General features: G+C 43.1%; 1 protein-coding gene across 3 annotated transcripts in view; it reads left to right on the forward strand.

Moving 5' to 3' along the window:
* Nucleotides 1-18251, forward strand: part of LOC147031243 (venom prothrombin activator pseutarin-C non-catalytic subunit-like) — a 460275-nt gene that overhangs the window by 140643 nt on the left and 301381 nt on the right. For all 3 annotated transcript variants that reach the window (XM_085860320.1, XM_085860315.1, XM_085860319.1), the window contains one exon: nucleotides 4092-4288. In XM_085860320.1, the coding sequence (XP_085716446.1) occupies nucleotides 4092-4288 (197 nt within the window). The remainder of the gene's footprint in view (nucleotides 1-4091; nucleotides 4289-18251) is intronic.

Consider the following 18251-nt stretch of genomic DNA (forward strand, 5'->3'; position numbering starts at 1 on the left):
GATCTCTGTAAAGCGTTCGATTCAGTGAATCGGGATGTCCTCTGGAGGATTCTTGGTCTTCGTGGGATGCCACCGAAACTGATCGATCTGATGTCTGAACTCTACTCTGGTACTGAGAGTGCTGTGAAGTGTGGTGGTGCCATCTCTGACTTATTTCCAGTTGTTACTGGAGTTCGTCAGGGATGTGTACTTGCCCCCACACTTTTCAGCACTTGTATGGACTGGATTTTTGGGAGAATGTCGGAGCGATCAAGTTGTGGTGCATCGTTTGGCAATGTCAAGATCTCGGACCTTGACTTTGCAGATGATGCAGTCATCTTTGCGGAGACTTTAGACATCCTCTTGGGGGCCCTCGAGGTGCTGAATGAGGAGTCGGAGCCGTTGGGATTACGGATTTCTTGGGTCAAAACTAAGATCCAGGCTTTCGGTGACATCTTAGATGCTGCTGTCCTGTCTGTGTCTGTTTGTGGTGAGGATGTTGAGGTCGTGGATAGATTCACTTACCTTGGCAGTGATATTCATGTCTCCGCAGGTTGTGAGCCGGAGGTCAATAGACGTCTGGGTCGGGCCTGGGGAGTCATGGATTCACTGGATCATGGGGTGTGGCGCGGCCGGTACCTGTGCGGGAGGACGAAAGTCCGAGTCTTCAGGTCCTTGGTACTTCCAGTCTTGCTCTATGGGTGCGAGACTTGGACTTTGACCAAGGATCTGAGACGGAGACTTAATTCCTTTGGTACCAGGTCTCTTCGGAGAATCCTTGGCTATCGCTGGTCGGATTTTGTGTCCAACGAGCGGTTGCTGAGAGAGACTCGGATGAGATTTGTTACCTGCATAGTCCGTGAGCGTCAGCTGCGGCTGTATGGACATGTGGCTCGTTTTCCTGACGCTGATCCTGCTCACCAGATTCTCTCAGCGAGGGAGTCTCATGAGTGGAGGAGGCCAGTGGGCCGACCACGTGCCTCATGGTTGCAGCAGGTTGACCATCATCTCAAGGAGATGGGGATGGGCCTGGCATCTGCCTGGGGGATGGCCAGACGGAGGCCCCTGGAGTACCGGCGGAAAGTGGACGCAGCGACGCGCTGTTCTGGCACATGCTCCCATACCTGACCTGACCACGCGGGTAGCGTACCTAGGAGTTGTACCACGCCACAGGTCGACTCCGGACACGAACCGCTTAAGCGGCTCGGTCCGTGCTACAGGGATAACCGAGCATAGTTATCGTCGACCTTGACGGTTCAGATTATTTACCGGGCTGTTAAAACCCACTATTAATCCCTTTCGTGATGCAAGATGGAGATTCAATAAAAGGAAAAGACGAAGCAAAACGGGGAACAATCGGACCAGCACATTTAATACGGAAGCACGGAAGGCACGTATATTACAGTCACAGGTATACAATAAAAGCAATACACGTATTTACAATCACCGTAAAGAAACACAAGCAAAGAACCAACGCAGATCTACAACCGAGTCAGGCAATTCACACGTCAACACTTAAAAGGAAGGAAGAAGAAGCTGAGGAAGCCGGCTCTTGAGGAAGAAGAAGATGCTGTGACACCTTCATCCAAGCATCTCACCATGAAAAACGCCAAATCCTCAGCTCGTTTGAAAATGCCATAGAATTTGTTATCGAGCAAGATCCAAATCTTAAAAGGAGCACTGATTTTAGCCGTGTTGTTAATTATGCCCTTTGTTGCTACAAGGAACTTTATGCAGCAAAGAAAAAGAAAGCCATCCAGCCCACTCTCCATGCATTTTTCAAGCCAAAAGATGCAGCACCAACTCCATCCACCATCCAGGATGCTCCTTCAACCAGCTGCCAAGAGACCGTTCCCACTGGTGAAGAAAGTGACAGCACAGTGTCACGTGAAGAGGGGGACGATTCTGCCACTCCGCAAGTGTGACTTGTCCACCGCAATCAACTCCGTTCCTCCATCCTCGGGGTAAGTCGCCACTACTCGAGGAGTGTGTTTTGTTTATTTGTGTTTATGTCCAAAAAATTTCGAGCCAAAAACACATCCCCCCTTTAACACATTGGTTTCTATGGGAAAATATGTTTTGTTTAACACAGTTTCGCTTATCATAAGGTTTTCCAGGAACGCAACCCTTGCGAAAAGCGAGGACTTACTGTATTTTGAAGCCTTGTTTGGTTTTATTTACTTCAGAAAAGTCTAATTCACATTTTATCTCAGACAAGTTGATTTCATATTTTATGTACAGTATATCTTAGGAAAAATTTTTATCTTAGAAATTTTTAGGAAGAGGAGTTTTGTTCAAAATAGTTTTCTCACTGGCAAACGGGTGATGTGTCACACCCAACAACACCCCCCCCCTTTCCACCCTCCCATAGTGATGGGCTTGGGATACCTAAACATGGTGGATGTGTGACAGACGTGCTTTGTTGGTCAGGACACTTGCAGCAAGTGCTGGTGTGCTACAGGAATTGAGAAGTGTATAGAGTAAAACGTCACCATCCGCTACGTCACCAGTCGCAGATTTCCGGGTCCACGGTGTATGTCTCAGTATACCTATTCACCATTCACGGTATAATGTTTTGCGTGTCTATATTTTTTATTGCTGTCCCTCACTCATTGTTGGTATACCTGACACACCACATAATGCCATGTCCTTCCACGGCATAACACAGAGATTAACAGCTGGGGAGGAACATGTTCCCTACAGTCCCACCACACGTCCTCTTTGCGTGTGTCCACTGCCATGTAAACATTTCACAGTACCCGCATATCCACTTCCGTGATTTCTTTGTAATTTATTTGTAATGTATTTACATTTCTCTGTAATTTTTGCCCTTAATCAGGCCTCTTAAGTATACAGTGAGTGTTAATGAGAAATTTAATGCAAAGAGACAGAAGAAAGTGGACTGAATCAAAAAGTGGAATCGTTGGATTGGTGGATAAAGGTGAAAGTGCAGCTTCATTGGTGAGGTACTATGGCATTAATAAGTGCTCTCTCTGTGCGCTACATTAAGAAAACTGAGACTAATATCTGCGCAAGTATTTTCAGAACTATGTCCGCAAATGCTAAGTGTACATTTTTAAGCCATGATCCAGACGTGGAAAAAATGGAGGAAGTGGTAAGTGTGTGGATTAAGGATAAGAACCAGAAAAAGTGTATCTAAGTAGACCTGTGATACTTACAAAATCTAAGCATATTTACAAGTGCATGGTCCAAACCTCTGATGGTATAGGCACCAACTCAGCTACCACCAGCTTCCACGCCACCCTAACCCTCTCCATCCGACATCACCATCATCCTCCTCTCAACATCATCATCATCATCATCATCATCATCATCATCATCATCATGGTAAGCAGGTGTGAGATGCATAAAAACTAAATTTTTTATCTTTATTTCTTTTTCAAATCCAGCATGTTTATTGCACTTTTATTTTTTTTTACAGTATACATGTTTATTCTTGTCAGCCAAGAACTAAGTTATATCCACCTATTTTATATCACATTTTTTTTAAAGGTTTTGTTTTGTGTATGAGTAAGTTATAGGATAAGTTAGGGTGGTTTGCTTGTCAGTCATGAACCTAACCCCCTTTTTCCCACCGGCCCTTTACTTCACCACCAACGGTTTCACTGTCTGCATTAGGCCTACTTTCCAGAAATGTAACCCCCACAAATGGTGAAGTTTTGCTGTAATTGGATATACAGTACAGTAGAGTATTCCTCGTTGGGGTGGCTTGTCAAATTTAACTTCGAGGGGAACCCAATTGCAGAAACAGCAGATTCAATTCATCTGGCATTGATTTGCTAAGTATAGACTACAGTGTCCAAAGTGAATTGGGTTTGCATTTTGCTCACACCCAATATGTTTATACTTTAATATTATCCTGTTGCTCTCACTACTGAACCACAAGGCAGTGCCTCTCACACCACTCAGCAGCGAGTTACTCTCATTAGTTGTCAAATGGATTATGTGAGCAAAATTATCTGCGATAGCTATCCTCTCTGAGGAGATGCAATTGATAAAGTAAAGGACTCTACACATAAGTTAAATGTAAGTATGTTATGCAACATATAATTTTGCACATTCATAACCACATTCTACTTCATCTTCTTTAGAACACTCCGTGCCTCCTGGTGAAAGTTTCACCTACAGCTGGTATGTTCCAGAGAATGCTGGGCCTGCTGCTTTAGACACCCCTTGTTTGAGTCGTGTTTATGCCAGCACAGTCTCCCCTACCCGTGACATTGCTGCCGGACTTGTGGGCCCATTACTCATCTGTAAGCATCATTCATTGGATGAGAGAGCAAGACAGGTGAACAATTCATCTCTGGAAGTCACAGCTTGTTTATTCATTAAGAACTGTGTAGCACAATTGTCAAAATAAGATTGTTGTATAACTAATGCTGTTTCTCTCTCAGAAATTGTTGGAGGCCCTAAGTCTCAAACGAGGTCAGGGCTGTCTCTCGATACAACTTTGGTGTTCAACACAGTTAGGCATCCTGCATTGCTTTTCAAAATCTCTGCCAGTGGCATACAGTCACTTTTATACCTGACCTTCTGACTTTCTCTACTTGTCCAGTCAATACATTTCTCTCAAAGAAGCCTCCTCCTATACTATCCTCGTGGAGGCTGCATTGTCTTGGGCTCAATATTGCTCTTAATCGACAGAAATGACCTCTCCAGTGCTCAAGAACCCCATCTAATTATTTTTGCAGATGACTCTACATTGTGTTGCACAGTACCCATCCTCCTGAAAGGCAGACAGCAGCTGCAGCACTCTTTACTGATTTGGCATTGATTATATTCTGCAGTGATAAATTGAACATGTCTTTTAATCCTCGCAAAATCTCATATTCTCAACCTGTCACTTCATAAGGGTTATGAAACCACACATCTATTTGCTTGGTTGGCCACTGAAAGCCACTTGCTTGGACAGCCACTGAAAGCCACTGAAAAGCTACAAACTCCCCACCAAACCCACACAGGACTCGGGGAAATTCCACAGCCGTGGTCGCCACACCCATTAGAACTGCGCAAACTACACGCCATACTGTGTCTTATGCATAGCGCTCTGTGCATGCCTGGCGGAGCAGTGTGCTCGCCGTATGAGTCCACTTTGTGATCCTTTCTTGCATGTATGTTTCCTCGCTCTTGCGTCAAGTTGCTTGGGGAACATCGTTCGAATTTACCTTCCCGATAATTTTTCCTCATTTCTCCAAGACTCTTGGGGAGTCCATCTCCCTCCTCAAGTTACCTTATTGCCTCCTCCTTTTTGTAATGCTTAGAGAGGTGATAAAACGTGCTGGAACAGCGACCCTTCTTTTTAATCCCCCAGGCTTCACATGAACTCTGGCAGGAGCATTCAAACACAACCTTAGCTTCTCCACAAGGGCCTGCACATATGCATGCTCACACATGTGGCAGCCATGGCTCACCCCCGGTTGGAATTGTATCTGCTGCACCCTGGGGAAGTCGTTTTAAATCTATCGCTAAACCATCAGTCCCTGGAAGCTTCCCCAAACATATTACTCCTCCACAAGGTTCATACTGTGCACCACACATTCCGGCGCCACATTCATTATGTCGCTTACCACATGTGCACTCTCATGCATGCACATGCTCATGCTCCCCATCACCATACCCATGCCGGCCTGCATGGATCAAGTGGTTTCAGCCCCAGAGTGCAGCCAATCATCGCTTGCCAAAACACATGGTTCACAAACCGGCTGTGCAACCACTACCACAGTGATCCGCAGACTCAGACTCAGATGAAAGATGAAATCGTCAACTTGACCTCTGACCTTGTCTAATAAAAGCTGTCTCTTGAGAAGGTAGCGACACAAACCAGAAGTTTCTACAATGATTCTGTACCAAACCATCAAAAATCGAATGTTTTGGATGTTTGACCTCACTGTGACCTTGACCTTTGACCGATTTTGACCAAAATCTAATCAGCGCGAGCCACCACCCTCCTGAATCACGTGGTGTAATTTGACATTGGAAGCTTCTTCCGTTCTCGAGTTATCATTATTTGGATGTTTGACCTCACTGTGACCTTGACCTTTGACCGATTTTGACCAAGATCTTATCAGCACTAGCCATCACCCTCCTGTATCACGTGGTGTAATTTGACATTGGTAGCTTCTTCCGTTCTCGAGTTATCTGTACCAAACCATCACAAATCGAATATTTGACCTCACCGTGACCTTGACCTTTGACCGATTTTGACCAAAATCTAATCAGCACTAGCCATCACCCTCCTGAATCACGTGGTGTAATTTGACATTGGTAGCTTCTTCCGTTCTCGAGTTATCGTGTCTACAAACAAACAAACAAGCAAATAAAAACAATGTCACCCGAAGGGTGACCCGTATCTTGCCAAAAGGTGACCACGTGTGACTTCTTTAAGGTCACACTGAGGTGAACAGAGCTGCTATCCACCAGGAGCGACTCCTTGAGGAATATCTGCCGACGAGAGATTCCGATGAGAATCGTTCTACAGAGCAACCATGAAAAATATGCTTTTGCCTCATAACGTCACCAAATGACGTCATAATGTCTCAAGCTTGACGTATCTAGAAAGCACTCATCGAGGTGTTCAATTTGAGGTACTACACGATATGGTTCCTAAAACTTGAAAATTTGACCTTGGGGTCAAATATGTTTGACCTCAGGTGCTAACCATAAAGTCAAGGCCAATCGCCACCAAAAATTAATCAGCTGAGCGCCAGACCATGAACTATATTCCCATGAAGTTTGAAGACGATCCGATCAAAATTACTCAAAAAATAAGGGTTTCGTCGACTCCTCTGATTTGCGCCAAAGTGACTTTGACCTTGACCCTCAAAATTTTGTGCACTGAAAGGGACCTCTATAGGCCTCTGATATGCGAAGTTACAAAAATTTCTGATGATAACTGTGCTCTGCAGAATTTTTTATACATGATTACAGACAAAAAAAACAGACAAAAAAAAAAACATACAAGCTGACTGACATATCTTGCAAAACTTCGTTTTGGCAAGATAACAAACAAACAAACAGAAACGGAAGGCATCAATATACTTACGAAATCTTTAGATTTCGTAAGTAACAAGCAGTCATAGACTGGTACTTACGAAATCGTCAACTTGACCTCTGACCTTGTCTAATAAAAGCTGTCTCGAGAGAAGGTAGCGACGCAAACCAGAAGTTTCTACGATGATTCTGTATCAAACCATCAAAAATCGTAACGTCGACCGAAGCAAAAATCTCCATTTCTCCACGCAATTATACCTTAACGTAACTCAACGACTCGTCTGCTCGAGCACACTACATCATGGGATGACCCGTGGCGCGTGGAGTGAAATATTTTTTATACAATCTTAAAACGTTTCCAAAACATCCGATTTTTACCAGAATTTCGACAACCGAGTATTAAGCGTCCTAAGCGATCGCAAAAACCGAAGACAAAATTAAAATCGAAGTTAAAACAAAGTCGTAACGTCGAGCGAAGCAAAAATACTCCATTTCTCCACGTGAATTTACGCAATTATGTTTGACCTCACTGTGACCTTGACCTTTGACCGATTTTGACCAAAATCTAATCAGCACTAGCCATCGCCCTCCTGAATCACGTGGTGTAATTTGACATTGGTAGCTTCTTCCGTTCTCGAGTTATCTATACCAAACCATCAAAAATCGAATATTTGACCTCACTGTGACCTTGACCTTTGACCGATTGTGACCAAAGTCTAATCAGCGCTAGCCATCACCCTCCTGAATCACGTGGTGTAATTTGACATTGGTAGCTTCTTCCATTCTCGAGTTATCGTGCCTAAAAACAAACACACAAACAAACAGAGTCCGGAAGTCATCAATATACTTACGAAATCTTTAGATTTCGTAAGTAACAAACACACAAACAGAGGACGGAAATCATCCATATACTTACGAAATCTTTAGATTTTGTAAGTCACAAACTGGACGATTACAATATCCCGCTCCCTCCTTCCGGGGGGCGGGATAATAATTATTTATACTTCCACATTTCCCCCTGTTGTCCTGTCTAGGACAATTGGAATAATTATTTTACTCGGCATCCACCATATCCCGTTCTTAGAGGAGAAAAGAGATTTTTTTTTCTTCAAGTTCACCCACATTATTGGCGGTGGGGGTCCATAGGAGAAGGATGCTGGAAGAAGACAATACCAAAAGCACCTCAGCCTAGTTGATGAGCATGTTTCCACCTGCTCCCAGGCCTCTTCACCAGCAGCTGTCACGAGCTGCAAAGGTGTGCCACCAGAGGCCAGAAGGCAAGCAGGCTAAGATGCAGTTAGAGCAGCACTCAATGGGAAACACAGTCAAGTTACTCCCTGAGCTACAGAGAAGGTAGGCCACAGGAGGTATGGATCTTTGACGCAACACTGGGTTGCAGATGACTCGACGTCTGGACCTTCTAGGTCCTCGTTGTGTGTCTAACCTCCACGGAAAGTTCACAGCGTATCTACAGAGTGAGGTTTGTGAGTGTGGTCAGGGTCGCTCCTACAGGCAGGCGCCATGCGATGGCAGACTCAACTCTTTGCCTTTCCTGGTTTTGGCTTGTCCAACCTTCTCTTTAGTGGCTTTCTTTCATTTGCTTATTTCATCTCCTCAGGGAGGGGGTCATGCTGTGATCACGGGATGAATGCCCGATCACCCAAACGTGGGTTCACCTCTTCATCTCATCTCTAGGTGGAAGTATCTCGAATCTTGATTAGGCAAAATCGTATAGACTGCACAGTTCATGTGCTTTCAACACTCCAAAATAGACAAAATCAAGGTGAAACTTTGAACATAATGGGTATATAATGATTACAATTTAACAGTTCGTTTGACCATAAATTCCCTTATTTAATGCCACTAACTGCTATAGAACAGAGTTTAGTTTAATACCCTTATTGTATGAACATTCAGGCATCATTCACAATATATTTTCACGAGCAGACTGTGGAAGTGGCTTTTCCATCAAAGCAGTAGTGTGGACTTTCTTAATTAAATATGAATTTTGATTGTCACTCAATTAAGCTTACGTGGTCCAATGCATTCCAATAAAACTGACAAAATGTCGACATAGAAGCATCCAGCCCACGCCACACGGCATGCCCATTTTTGAACCCAGGTGACATGCCACAATCTTAAGAAACTCCAGTCGTGTATAAAACATTCCTTTATCTTGTTACATTTGTGTTTAAAACATATTCATAGATACTTTTCGTGAAAATGATGCGACATTGCTTGAATGGCTAAAACGCCCACCTTTACCTGTGTGCACGCCATCACTACAATAAACAGACAGTGCACAAAGGGAGCACATTCTCAGAGTGAGTGGGAGGGAGCGAGTGAGTGGGGGTCACCACCCATGAACAGCCCTTCATCCCCCACAAATGCTAAACTTGTTACATAGACTCATGTAAGACAAAATGCCCTTATATTCTCCATGAGCTCTGGCGTCAGATGGTCTAACTTCAGATATCTCGGAGGAACGACATGTATATGACTTTAATCTTGCCATTGTTTAATCTGTTTTTCACCAAACCTAAACCTTCATGAGAACAGGAGTCGTCACACTGCCGTCTGAACTACTCATGCAACACCATGAATTGTTTCATTGTGTAAACGAACTGACCGCCTCGCTACCTCTCTTTGGATTAGCAGTCTTTATCTGCCAGATGTATCATGTCCATTGTTCCATCCCACTCTCCCTCTCCCCATCTTTTGTTCCCACCTGAGTATAAAGAAACTTGAATTGAAGTATCGGGTTAGAAAGAGTTCCGCACGAGTGGTGTGGCTCTCCCTCCACACACATGCCATGATCCAACTTTGAGTAAAAGTATTGACCTGTTAGAAGACTAATAATTCTTCCACAACACAAACAGAGCATTAGACCCAATTGTTTGTCTTCTTATATCATTACATCTACCATACATCTGAAGTTTTTCCCTGAATTTTTAATGAGGCAAGCACTAAACAGCTTAATACAAGTAAATGTATTTTTTTAAATTTAAATAAATGCAAAATACAATCTGTTGTTTGTCATATACATTTCCCCTTGCCTACAGTATGCTTGATTAATCACAAGGTCCTACAGTATATTAACTAAGTCTCCGATATTTTCCAGTCATATTCAGAAATCTCATGTGTTCAGTCTCAGATAGACGTTATACTATCACACATTTTATGTTGCTTTTATCTATAAACTACAATTGTAATTAAAAAAAAATAACAGATTAATGATCTTATAAAAACAGTTACTAGAAAAGCCATTTAATCTAATTACACTCAGACTATTGCAAAGCTAGCACTCTGAGTGATGTCTACTTTCCTTACACTTCTGCCGTTGCAAAACTCCTCCAGCTCCAATATCCCTTGTAAAATATTTGTTTGTTGTAAATAACTCCAGTCATCCCAGAAATCTCAATCGTTCTTGTTTACCTTTTGGTGCTATTAATCTCTATCAATTGCTTCTACTTTTGCTCTTACTGCAGAACCGAATGCTGACCCACAACGTGACAATCTGTGTTTTAGCACATCCTGATTTTCCCAGATTGACGGTCAGTTTTATATCAGTCAGTATCCCTTCAGTAAATCACTATTTCTAAGCTTGGCTTGACCAATCTTGTCAAAGCACTTATCAATTCTACAGATTGGACACGTCCATTCTCGTCACGGCATTTCATGTTTTAAATTTGTGCAACAACGGATTTTGCTATTCAGCTTCGTGCCAGCACATTGGGAAATTCCATTCTCAGGCACATATTCACCCTCATTGTTTTTTTTTTTGTTTTTTTTAACCTATAGCATCCATCCTGTGCAGGTACTGTTCCACTATACTGGCATCTCCTATCTTTACATCATGATACACTAAGTCTGTTCAGCCATGTACCTCCATCAACAAGCAAGTATGTCATTAAGTCTGAGATTTGACCTTACTATTAGGATCTCAAATTTCACAAGATCTGATTTAACTATAATTAACACCTTCATGTTCAGCCTTGGATAGGCATTGTCCATAATATGGTTAAGCCTTATTACTACACATCTCATTTTGATTGTGCATTAACTACATTAATGATCAAACAGGTGAGGCTAAAACCACTCCTTGTTGCTTTCTGTCGTGACATTTTTTACATATATGTGACACAGTCTTCTCCGCTCACATCTACTTGGAGTTTGAACAACATAATCAGTCTCACTGACTTTTCTTTCACTGAGATAATGTCCAAAATACCTGAGCTGTAATGGTTAGCCTGAAATTGGAAGAAAGAGCAAAACTTTTATCAAGACTAAATTCTCTGTAATGGGGATTATTTATCCATGATACACATTCCACCACTGGAATGTTTACATTTTCTCGCACTAGTCCACATGTCTTTGCCAGCCTCTGAATACATACACCTATCCCAGCAATTTTAAATGGGGACCTCTCATTAAGCCATCATTACACTCAAAACTCCAAGGGTCCTCGCACTGTGTCCTCACACCAGTTTAATAGGATTTACAAAACTTCACAAAATAATTGAAACAAGGATCCATGGCCTTCTTATGATTGCCTTCACCATAGGCTCTCCTGCACTGTGAGATGAGGATGCATGCAGCCCCACTCTGGCACTTCACACTCCATACTCCACAGACCCAGCTGTTAGGGTTAGGGTTAAGGTTAGGGTTAGGGTTTAATTTCACATTAAATTCTTAGTTGATGCCTTGCTGTTGTCGAAGAAACCCTAGTCTCCAACTCAGGATCGATGCACCAGAACGCAAATCTTTAATACATGTACATGGAAAAGGGCACAACCCTTCTGATTTGTTTGTCCTCAAAGGAGGGTTCTTATACAGGTTTGAAGTTGAAAGGAGGGAGGGAAAGGGGGGAAGGAATGCATTGTATTTCCTATCTAAGTTTGAAGAGGAAAGGAGGGAGGGAAAAAGGGGTAAGAAGGGATGCATTGCATTAGAAAAGCAGAGGAAGAAGAACAACATAACTGACTGGAAGCGAGTGTCACATACAAATATAAGATAAGCTTTTCGCTGAGAAAGCATACAAGCTGTCTGCCAAGCTTACTTGTAATGGAAAACAAATGCTAAGACAGGCTAACATATAGTTCAATCCAAGTTTTAATGCCAGAATACTAAAGAGTTATGTAATTGTCTTCCATTACTCATTTTATGTTTCCAAGTAACATAAGAGTAAATTTATCATAAACAGAGATGCATATACTGTTAATTGGATTCAATAATAAGCAGCATTATACTTTTGATATTCGGTGTTTAGCAAGTACGTGTAAAACTTCATCAAATATAGCAGCACATATGAGGTTTCAAATTATATAATCTGTGAGAGTGTGTAAATGTCTAATTAATTTCACTTCTACATCCCCCTTTTATGCTATGGAGGACAACTACTTTCTTTATTGGTCCTCCAATCTCATTTTACACAGCCTTAAAAATTCATTATCCCCTTCAGGTGGTGGACTCTGAACACTAACCACTACTTTAGCAGCAGCCTTCTTCATGCACAGTGCTGGTAGGGAGACAATGCATTTCAAAATCACCATTATTAAAACGAAACATGAGTCCAATGAATGAAGTACTGCAATATTTTAGCTCCCCAACTTCCAAATACTCCCTTAAACCAAGAGATCAGTCCAAGATCATCAGGGTTGTAGTTGTGGTACTTTGTCCCTTCTGCTTTGATCCTTGCAGCCAAACTGTTGATGTGCTTGGAGTTGTCAGGGATGGAGGTGCAGCATTCAGCACCAACGATGGTTCATGTTCCCCCTTGGGCAGCAAACAAGTCCAGAGCAATTCGATTTTGCATGGTTTCTGTTCGTATGGCTACCATTTCAGCAATGATGTGAGAGAGGCTGTCAGCAGTCTTATTGGCAACTTCCTGCAAGGAAGCTGCCATGTTGATAAGTTCTTTGGCAGCCTTTGCTGCACCGTACATTGGAAAAGCAATCATGAAGAACCGTTCAGTCTTGCTTTTAGCTCTTTTCCTCCAGCTTGGGGTTTGGAATGGAGAGTGAGTCAGCAAGCGCATACAAGGCAACACATAGCTTAAGTTGCAGGAACCTGACCATTCCTTGGGGGAGCCACGGATAGCCTTATTTCCACATTTAAGATAGGTTCCATTTGTGGCCACCATAGATTGTGTTTTATTGGTTCCCATTCTGTTCCCTGCAAGGCCTTCTACTTGTATCTTATCCCAACATGTAGAGTTCCCTAAATTATGTTCACTTTTAGGGTTCTTCCAGGCCAAGCAGATACATCCTTCTTACTTTTTCCAAACTCTAAAGTACGGAGGTGACATAGAGAAATTATATTGAAGGTAATAATGATCAAAAAAGATAGTGGCTTCCCCGCCATCGCTTTCAACTTTTTCTGACAAATCATAACGTATTATCCACCCGATACCCCGATAATCTCTTTCTTCAAATGGAATTCCCACAAGTGGCAGTCCACGGTGTGTCGAATGGGGTAAATGGGTGCAGACCATTCAATTACTCTGATTTGCAAGTTGGGCATGCTTTTAGAAAATAGCCAAATATGTGTTGATCTCATTTAGCCCTTCGTCATGCAAATCAGCTTGTCATGGGTTAGTCAGAACTTCCCTTTTTCCCTTTAATCTAGGTGACCTAATGTGGCGTCAATTTGGATGTGTTGCTGTTTGTGTTTCTGTATGCATGCCTGGATGTGTGAGGGCATGGTTGTAACAGTGATATATAGGTGTTGCTGTGTATGCAAGTGTGGAATGCATTTGCATACATATTGTGTGGCATCACTACTCAAATGCTCTACTGTACTGCTATTTTCAGCAGATGATGGTCCTATCGACCAGGGGAGTACCCCTTCTTTTATCAAGAAAAGCGTAGTTGCTGGGACAACACTGCAAAAGATGATGAAAACAATCCATGTAGTCATGGGGTGGCAGTTGAGTATGTCTCCTTGTTGCTCAAGTTTTCCCCACGAGCTCTTTTGCAATGGGAGGAGTGGATCCATGTCGCTCTGCCTTGGCATTTCACAGTGGTGTGGGTGGTCAGCAATACTTGGTAGGGGCCATTCCACCTTGTCTGGAGAGAGTTTTTTTTCTATTATGGGTCTTTGCAAACACAGTCACCTGGTTGGAAGCTGTGGCAGTCAGCAATGGCTGGCTCTGACAGTGCTTCCTTCACCTGTGAGTGAAAGGCTTTAACAGCATGTGTCAATGCAGTGCAAAATGTCAACATAGTATCATCCATCTGTTGGATATCCACTTCCTCTACTGTTAAAGGCGATGATACTGGCAGTCTCATCAGTCTACCCATTAGAATTTTGTGTGGGGAGAGACCTGTCATTCTGTTCACTGATTAATGCATTGACATTAAAGCTAGTGGTAAAACATCTGGCCATTTCAGACTGATTTGGCTACAAATCTTTGTCAATTCGTTTTGAGAATCCCATTTTGTCATTCTACCGCTCCAGCCGATTGAGGGTGAAAAGGGCAATGAAAATGCTACTTGATTTTCAACACTTTGCACAATTCCTGAACCACTCGGGCTGTGAAATGGGTTCTCCTATCGCTGGAAATCTTTCATGAAATCCCTCACGAACAATTTAGTGACAGTGGTTGCATCCACCTTAATACATGGATAAGCTTCAACCCATTTAGAAAACATGTCGACTACCACGAGGGCATATTTGTATCCACAACATGTTGGCATTTCAGCAAAATCAATTTGGATATGCACAAACGGTCCCATTGGTGCTGGGTGTGCAGAAAGAACATTGCACGGTCCTTTTCCCAGATTATGTTCTTGACAAATCTGGCAATTTTGGCAATGCTGTTCTGCAACCAGGGTAAAACCTGATGCATACCAAGTTTTTGTTACAATTGCACACATTCCCCCTTTGCTGAAATGGCTAGTCCCATGTGCCAGCCGAGCAAGCCAAGTTAACAAAGCTTAGGGAGCCACAACATGTGACTTCCAAAGCATGGCATCATTATCAAATGGACTTCCAGATGCTACCCACACATCTCGCTTACCTTCATCAACAGCCGTCTGTTGTGCAGCCACGTCATCAAGGGTCGAATAGTGAGTGTGCAGCATGGAACTGTATGGTGATACCATTAATGCATTCAGGGAAACAGCCGTGACTTTAGCAGCTTCATCTGCTCTAGCATTTCCCTTAGAAACATCATCACAACCCCCTGTGTGAACATCGCACTTGATTACAGCAATAGCAGGGTATAAAAGGATAGCTTTGAGTAGATTTGCAATTAGTTTGCCATATTTCATTGGAGTCCCAGATTTTAAGAACCAACGCTCCCGCCAGAGGGCACCAAAGTCAAGCACAACGCCATAAGCATAGCGTGAGTCAATGTAGATAGTGGCAATTTGTCCCTGGGCAAGACAGCAAGCTCTGGTTAGTGCCAAAATCTCGGCTTGGTGTGCTGAGCAATTTGGAGGTAATGTCCCACTTTCCATTACTTCTAAATTTGAGCAAATTGCATATCCCGAAAGCAATGACCCATCGGCATCCTGGATGACAATCCATCCATGTAATGGACCAAATCAGAATTTGGGAACAGAGTTTATTTCACGTTTGGGTGTGGCAAACAAACACGCGACACGACTCCGTCATCTGAAGTACGAAAGAAAGAAGCAGGATTCAATGGTGGGTACCACTGTATTGTAACATTTGCTGCAGCTATCAAAACAAGTTCATACCTAGTAGCCCGTGAGGCAGACAAATGTTGCGTTTTTGCTTTCAGCAAAACAGCGGAGATAGCATGTGGCACAAGGAGTATCAAAGGTTTTCCCGAAACAATGGGGTCAGTAACCTGGATCACATAAGAGGCAGCTGCCACGGCTCTCAAACATAGTGGAAACCCTAAAGCAGCTGCGTCCAACTATGTGCTATGATAGGCTATCGGTCACATTTTCCTTCCGTGTTCCTGCATCAGTACTGCCTGTGCAAACCCTCATGTCTCATGTGAATACAAGTAGAAAGGTTTACTGTAATCTGTAAAAAACTAGTGCTGGTGCAGAGGAAAGAGCATGTTTGAGGGCGACGATGGTGTCCTTGGCTGCTGGTATCCATTCCAGACGGTTCAGGCCGTCAGCTGATCCGATGTCCAGCAATGGTCAGAACAAATGTGCATAGTCAGCAATTCATTGTCTGTTATAGCCCGTCGTTCCCAAAAAGGACTTCATTTGTTTTACAGTTGTAGGCTTTGGCAAGGCTAATATTGTACCAATTTGTTCTTGGGAGGTAAGTCTTGTAGCCCCCTTTAGAACATGGCCTGGGTATTTTAACTCTGTCTGGCAAAACAGCAACTTGGCCTTGGAAGATTTTTGCCCTTTATTTGCTAGTGCCGTCAACAACACCAGAGTGTCTCTTGCTTGTTTGCTATAAAACAAGAGGCATGTGAAAATCATCTTACTGTACCAACGCCAATCCGCCAGGGAAGTTGATGTTGCTCAGATATTCTTGCAGTGCTTGCAAGAACAGGGTAGGGCTTTTGGTGTATCCCTAAGGTACCACAGTCCAGATGTACTGTTTGCCTCGATACGTGAATGCAAAAATAAATTGATAATCTGGGTGGATTGGTACAGATAAAAATGCCGAACATAAATCATTGACAGAATAATGGGTGGTGTCACTTGGAATGCTTGAGAGGATCGTAACAGGATTAGGAACCACGAGTTACGCAGGTATGACACAATCATTTACCACTCTTAAGTCCCGAACAAAATGCCAAGTGTCCTTTCCTGGTTTCTTCACAGGCAAAATGGGTGTATTACACGAACTAACAGTCAGGACGATAGTTTCCTGTTGTAACAGCGACTCCAGCACAGGTGCGATACCATCTTTGGCTTCCGATTGCAAGGCATATTGTGATTTCTGCGGTCATGGCCTAAAGGCATCTATCGTGATCTTAACTGGCTGCATACTCTTCATTTGTCCCACATCATTTGGGTGTGTCATCCACAGGTTACTAGGAATGGCGTCGAGTATGTCACTGGTAGTATCCGCTGTGGGTGTATGTGGAATAGCAGTCATGGTAAAGGTTGTACTTGTTTCCTGTCTTTCTCTGTCCCATCTAAATCCTTTTCAACCAAGTTGCCACAATGGAGCACCTTGGTAAATTCCTATTGATGTCACATCCGCAATCTTTCCCAGCTCGGTGATCATTGGGCCTACGTCCTCAGCTTTATATCCCTCAGTTACCACCAGTGTGACGTGTGTTACCTCACTTGGTTGTTTCCATAGTTCCTGCTGTTCCCTTGAAAGGTGCACTTCCATTCCCATTTCTTGTCTGCCCATCCACAGGGATTCCAGTGTCAGGTCGTACCTCTGCTGCAAGTGTGACGAAACCTTCTCCGCGTAGTTGGTGTCATTCCCCTCTGGGTCATAGTACGTGGTGCAGTGGAGGTGACATTTCCAACTGGAAAGATTGATGTGCTTTCGGGCTGCCCAATCCTGAACTTGGGGAACATCCATTTTAAGATCGGCAACACAGGCATTCAGTCTTCTGGAAAGGCCATCATCCTTCAGAGCCCACCAGTATGTGAGGCTCTTGACATTCATCCATAACAAATTTAAAACGGGTGCATGTTATTCTTGCGACATTCAAATTAAACGTTTACCAACGATGTTTCCTCCCCATCATCCCTTTGCACGGTTCACGCAGCCTGACTTTTGGCCACGACTTGCTGGCATGCTTTCTTCACGTATTGGGATTCTCACTAAGGTCAAATTCACCCATGGGGCATACATGCTCCCCATAACCTTCACACAGTGCACTTGGGGTGTGGGTGGGAGATTTCTCCCCATCTGCCGATAACAATGTGAAGCTGTTGGAAAAAGGGACACAATCTTTCATCTCCCAATCATTGCATAATTTTTTCTATCAGGCTATAATCTCGCATTTATCCCGTTTACCAAAGCATGTGAAAGGCACATTTCAATTGGATCATCCTTTCTCATTACCAGCAAATGTCCACATTCTGAATCAATCAAAAAAACAATATTTTTCATCAGTATTAACCATTAATTATTTTAAAGGTAGACAGCAGGAATCAACAAATACCATTTTATCCTTCCCTAATTACCACTGGGAACATAATGGCAAACCACCTCGTGTAATCCTTGCACTGAGGTATAAACTCCACTGTCACCCCCACTGTTGCCATAGTTCCCGCATGGTATACTCACTTGCAGGCATCTGCCTACACACTCTCCTTTGTAATCTATCTGCCCACAGCAAATTCATTTTACCG

The sequence above is a fragment of the Eptatretus burgeri genome, chromosome 2, assembly GCF_056783735.1.
Source record: "Eptatretus burgeri isolate ZD-2024b chromosome 2, Ebu_testis_v1, whole genome shotgun sequence".
NCBI classification, from domain to species: Eukaryota; Metazoa; Chordata; class Myxini; order Myxiniformes; family Myxinidae; genus Eptatretus; species Eptatretus burgeri.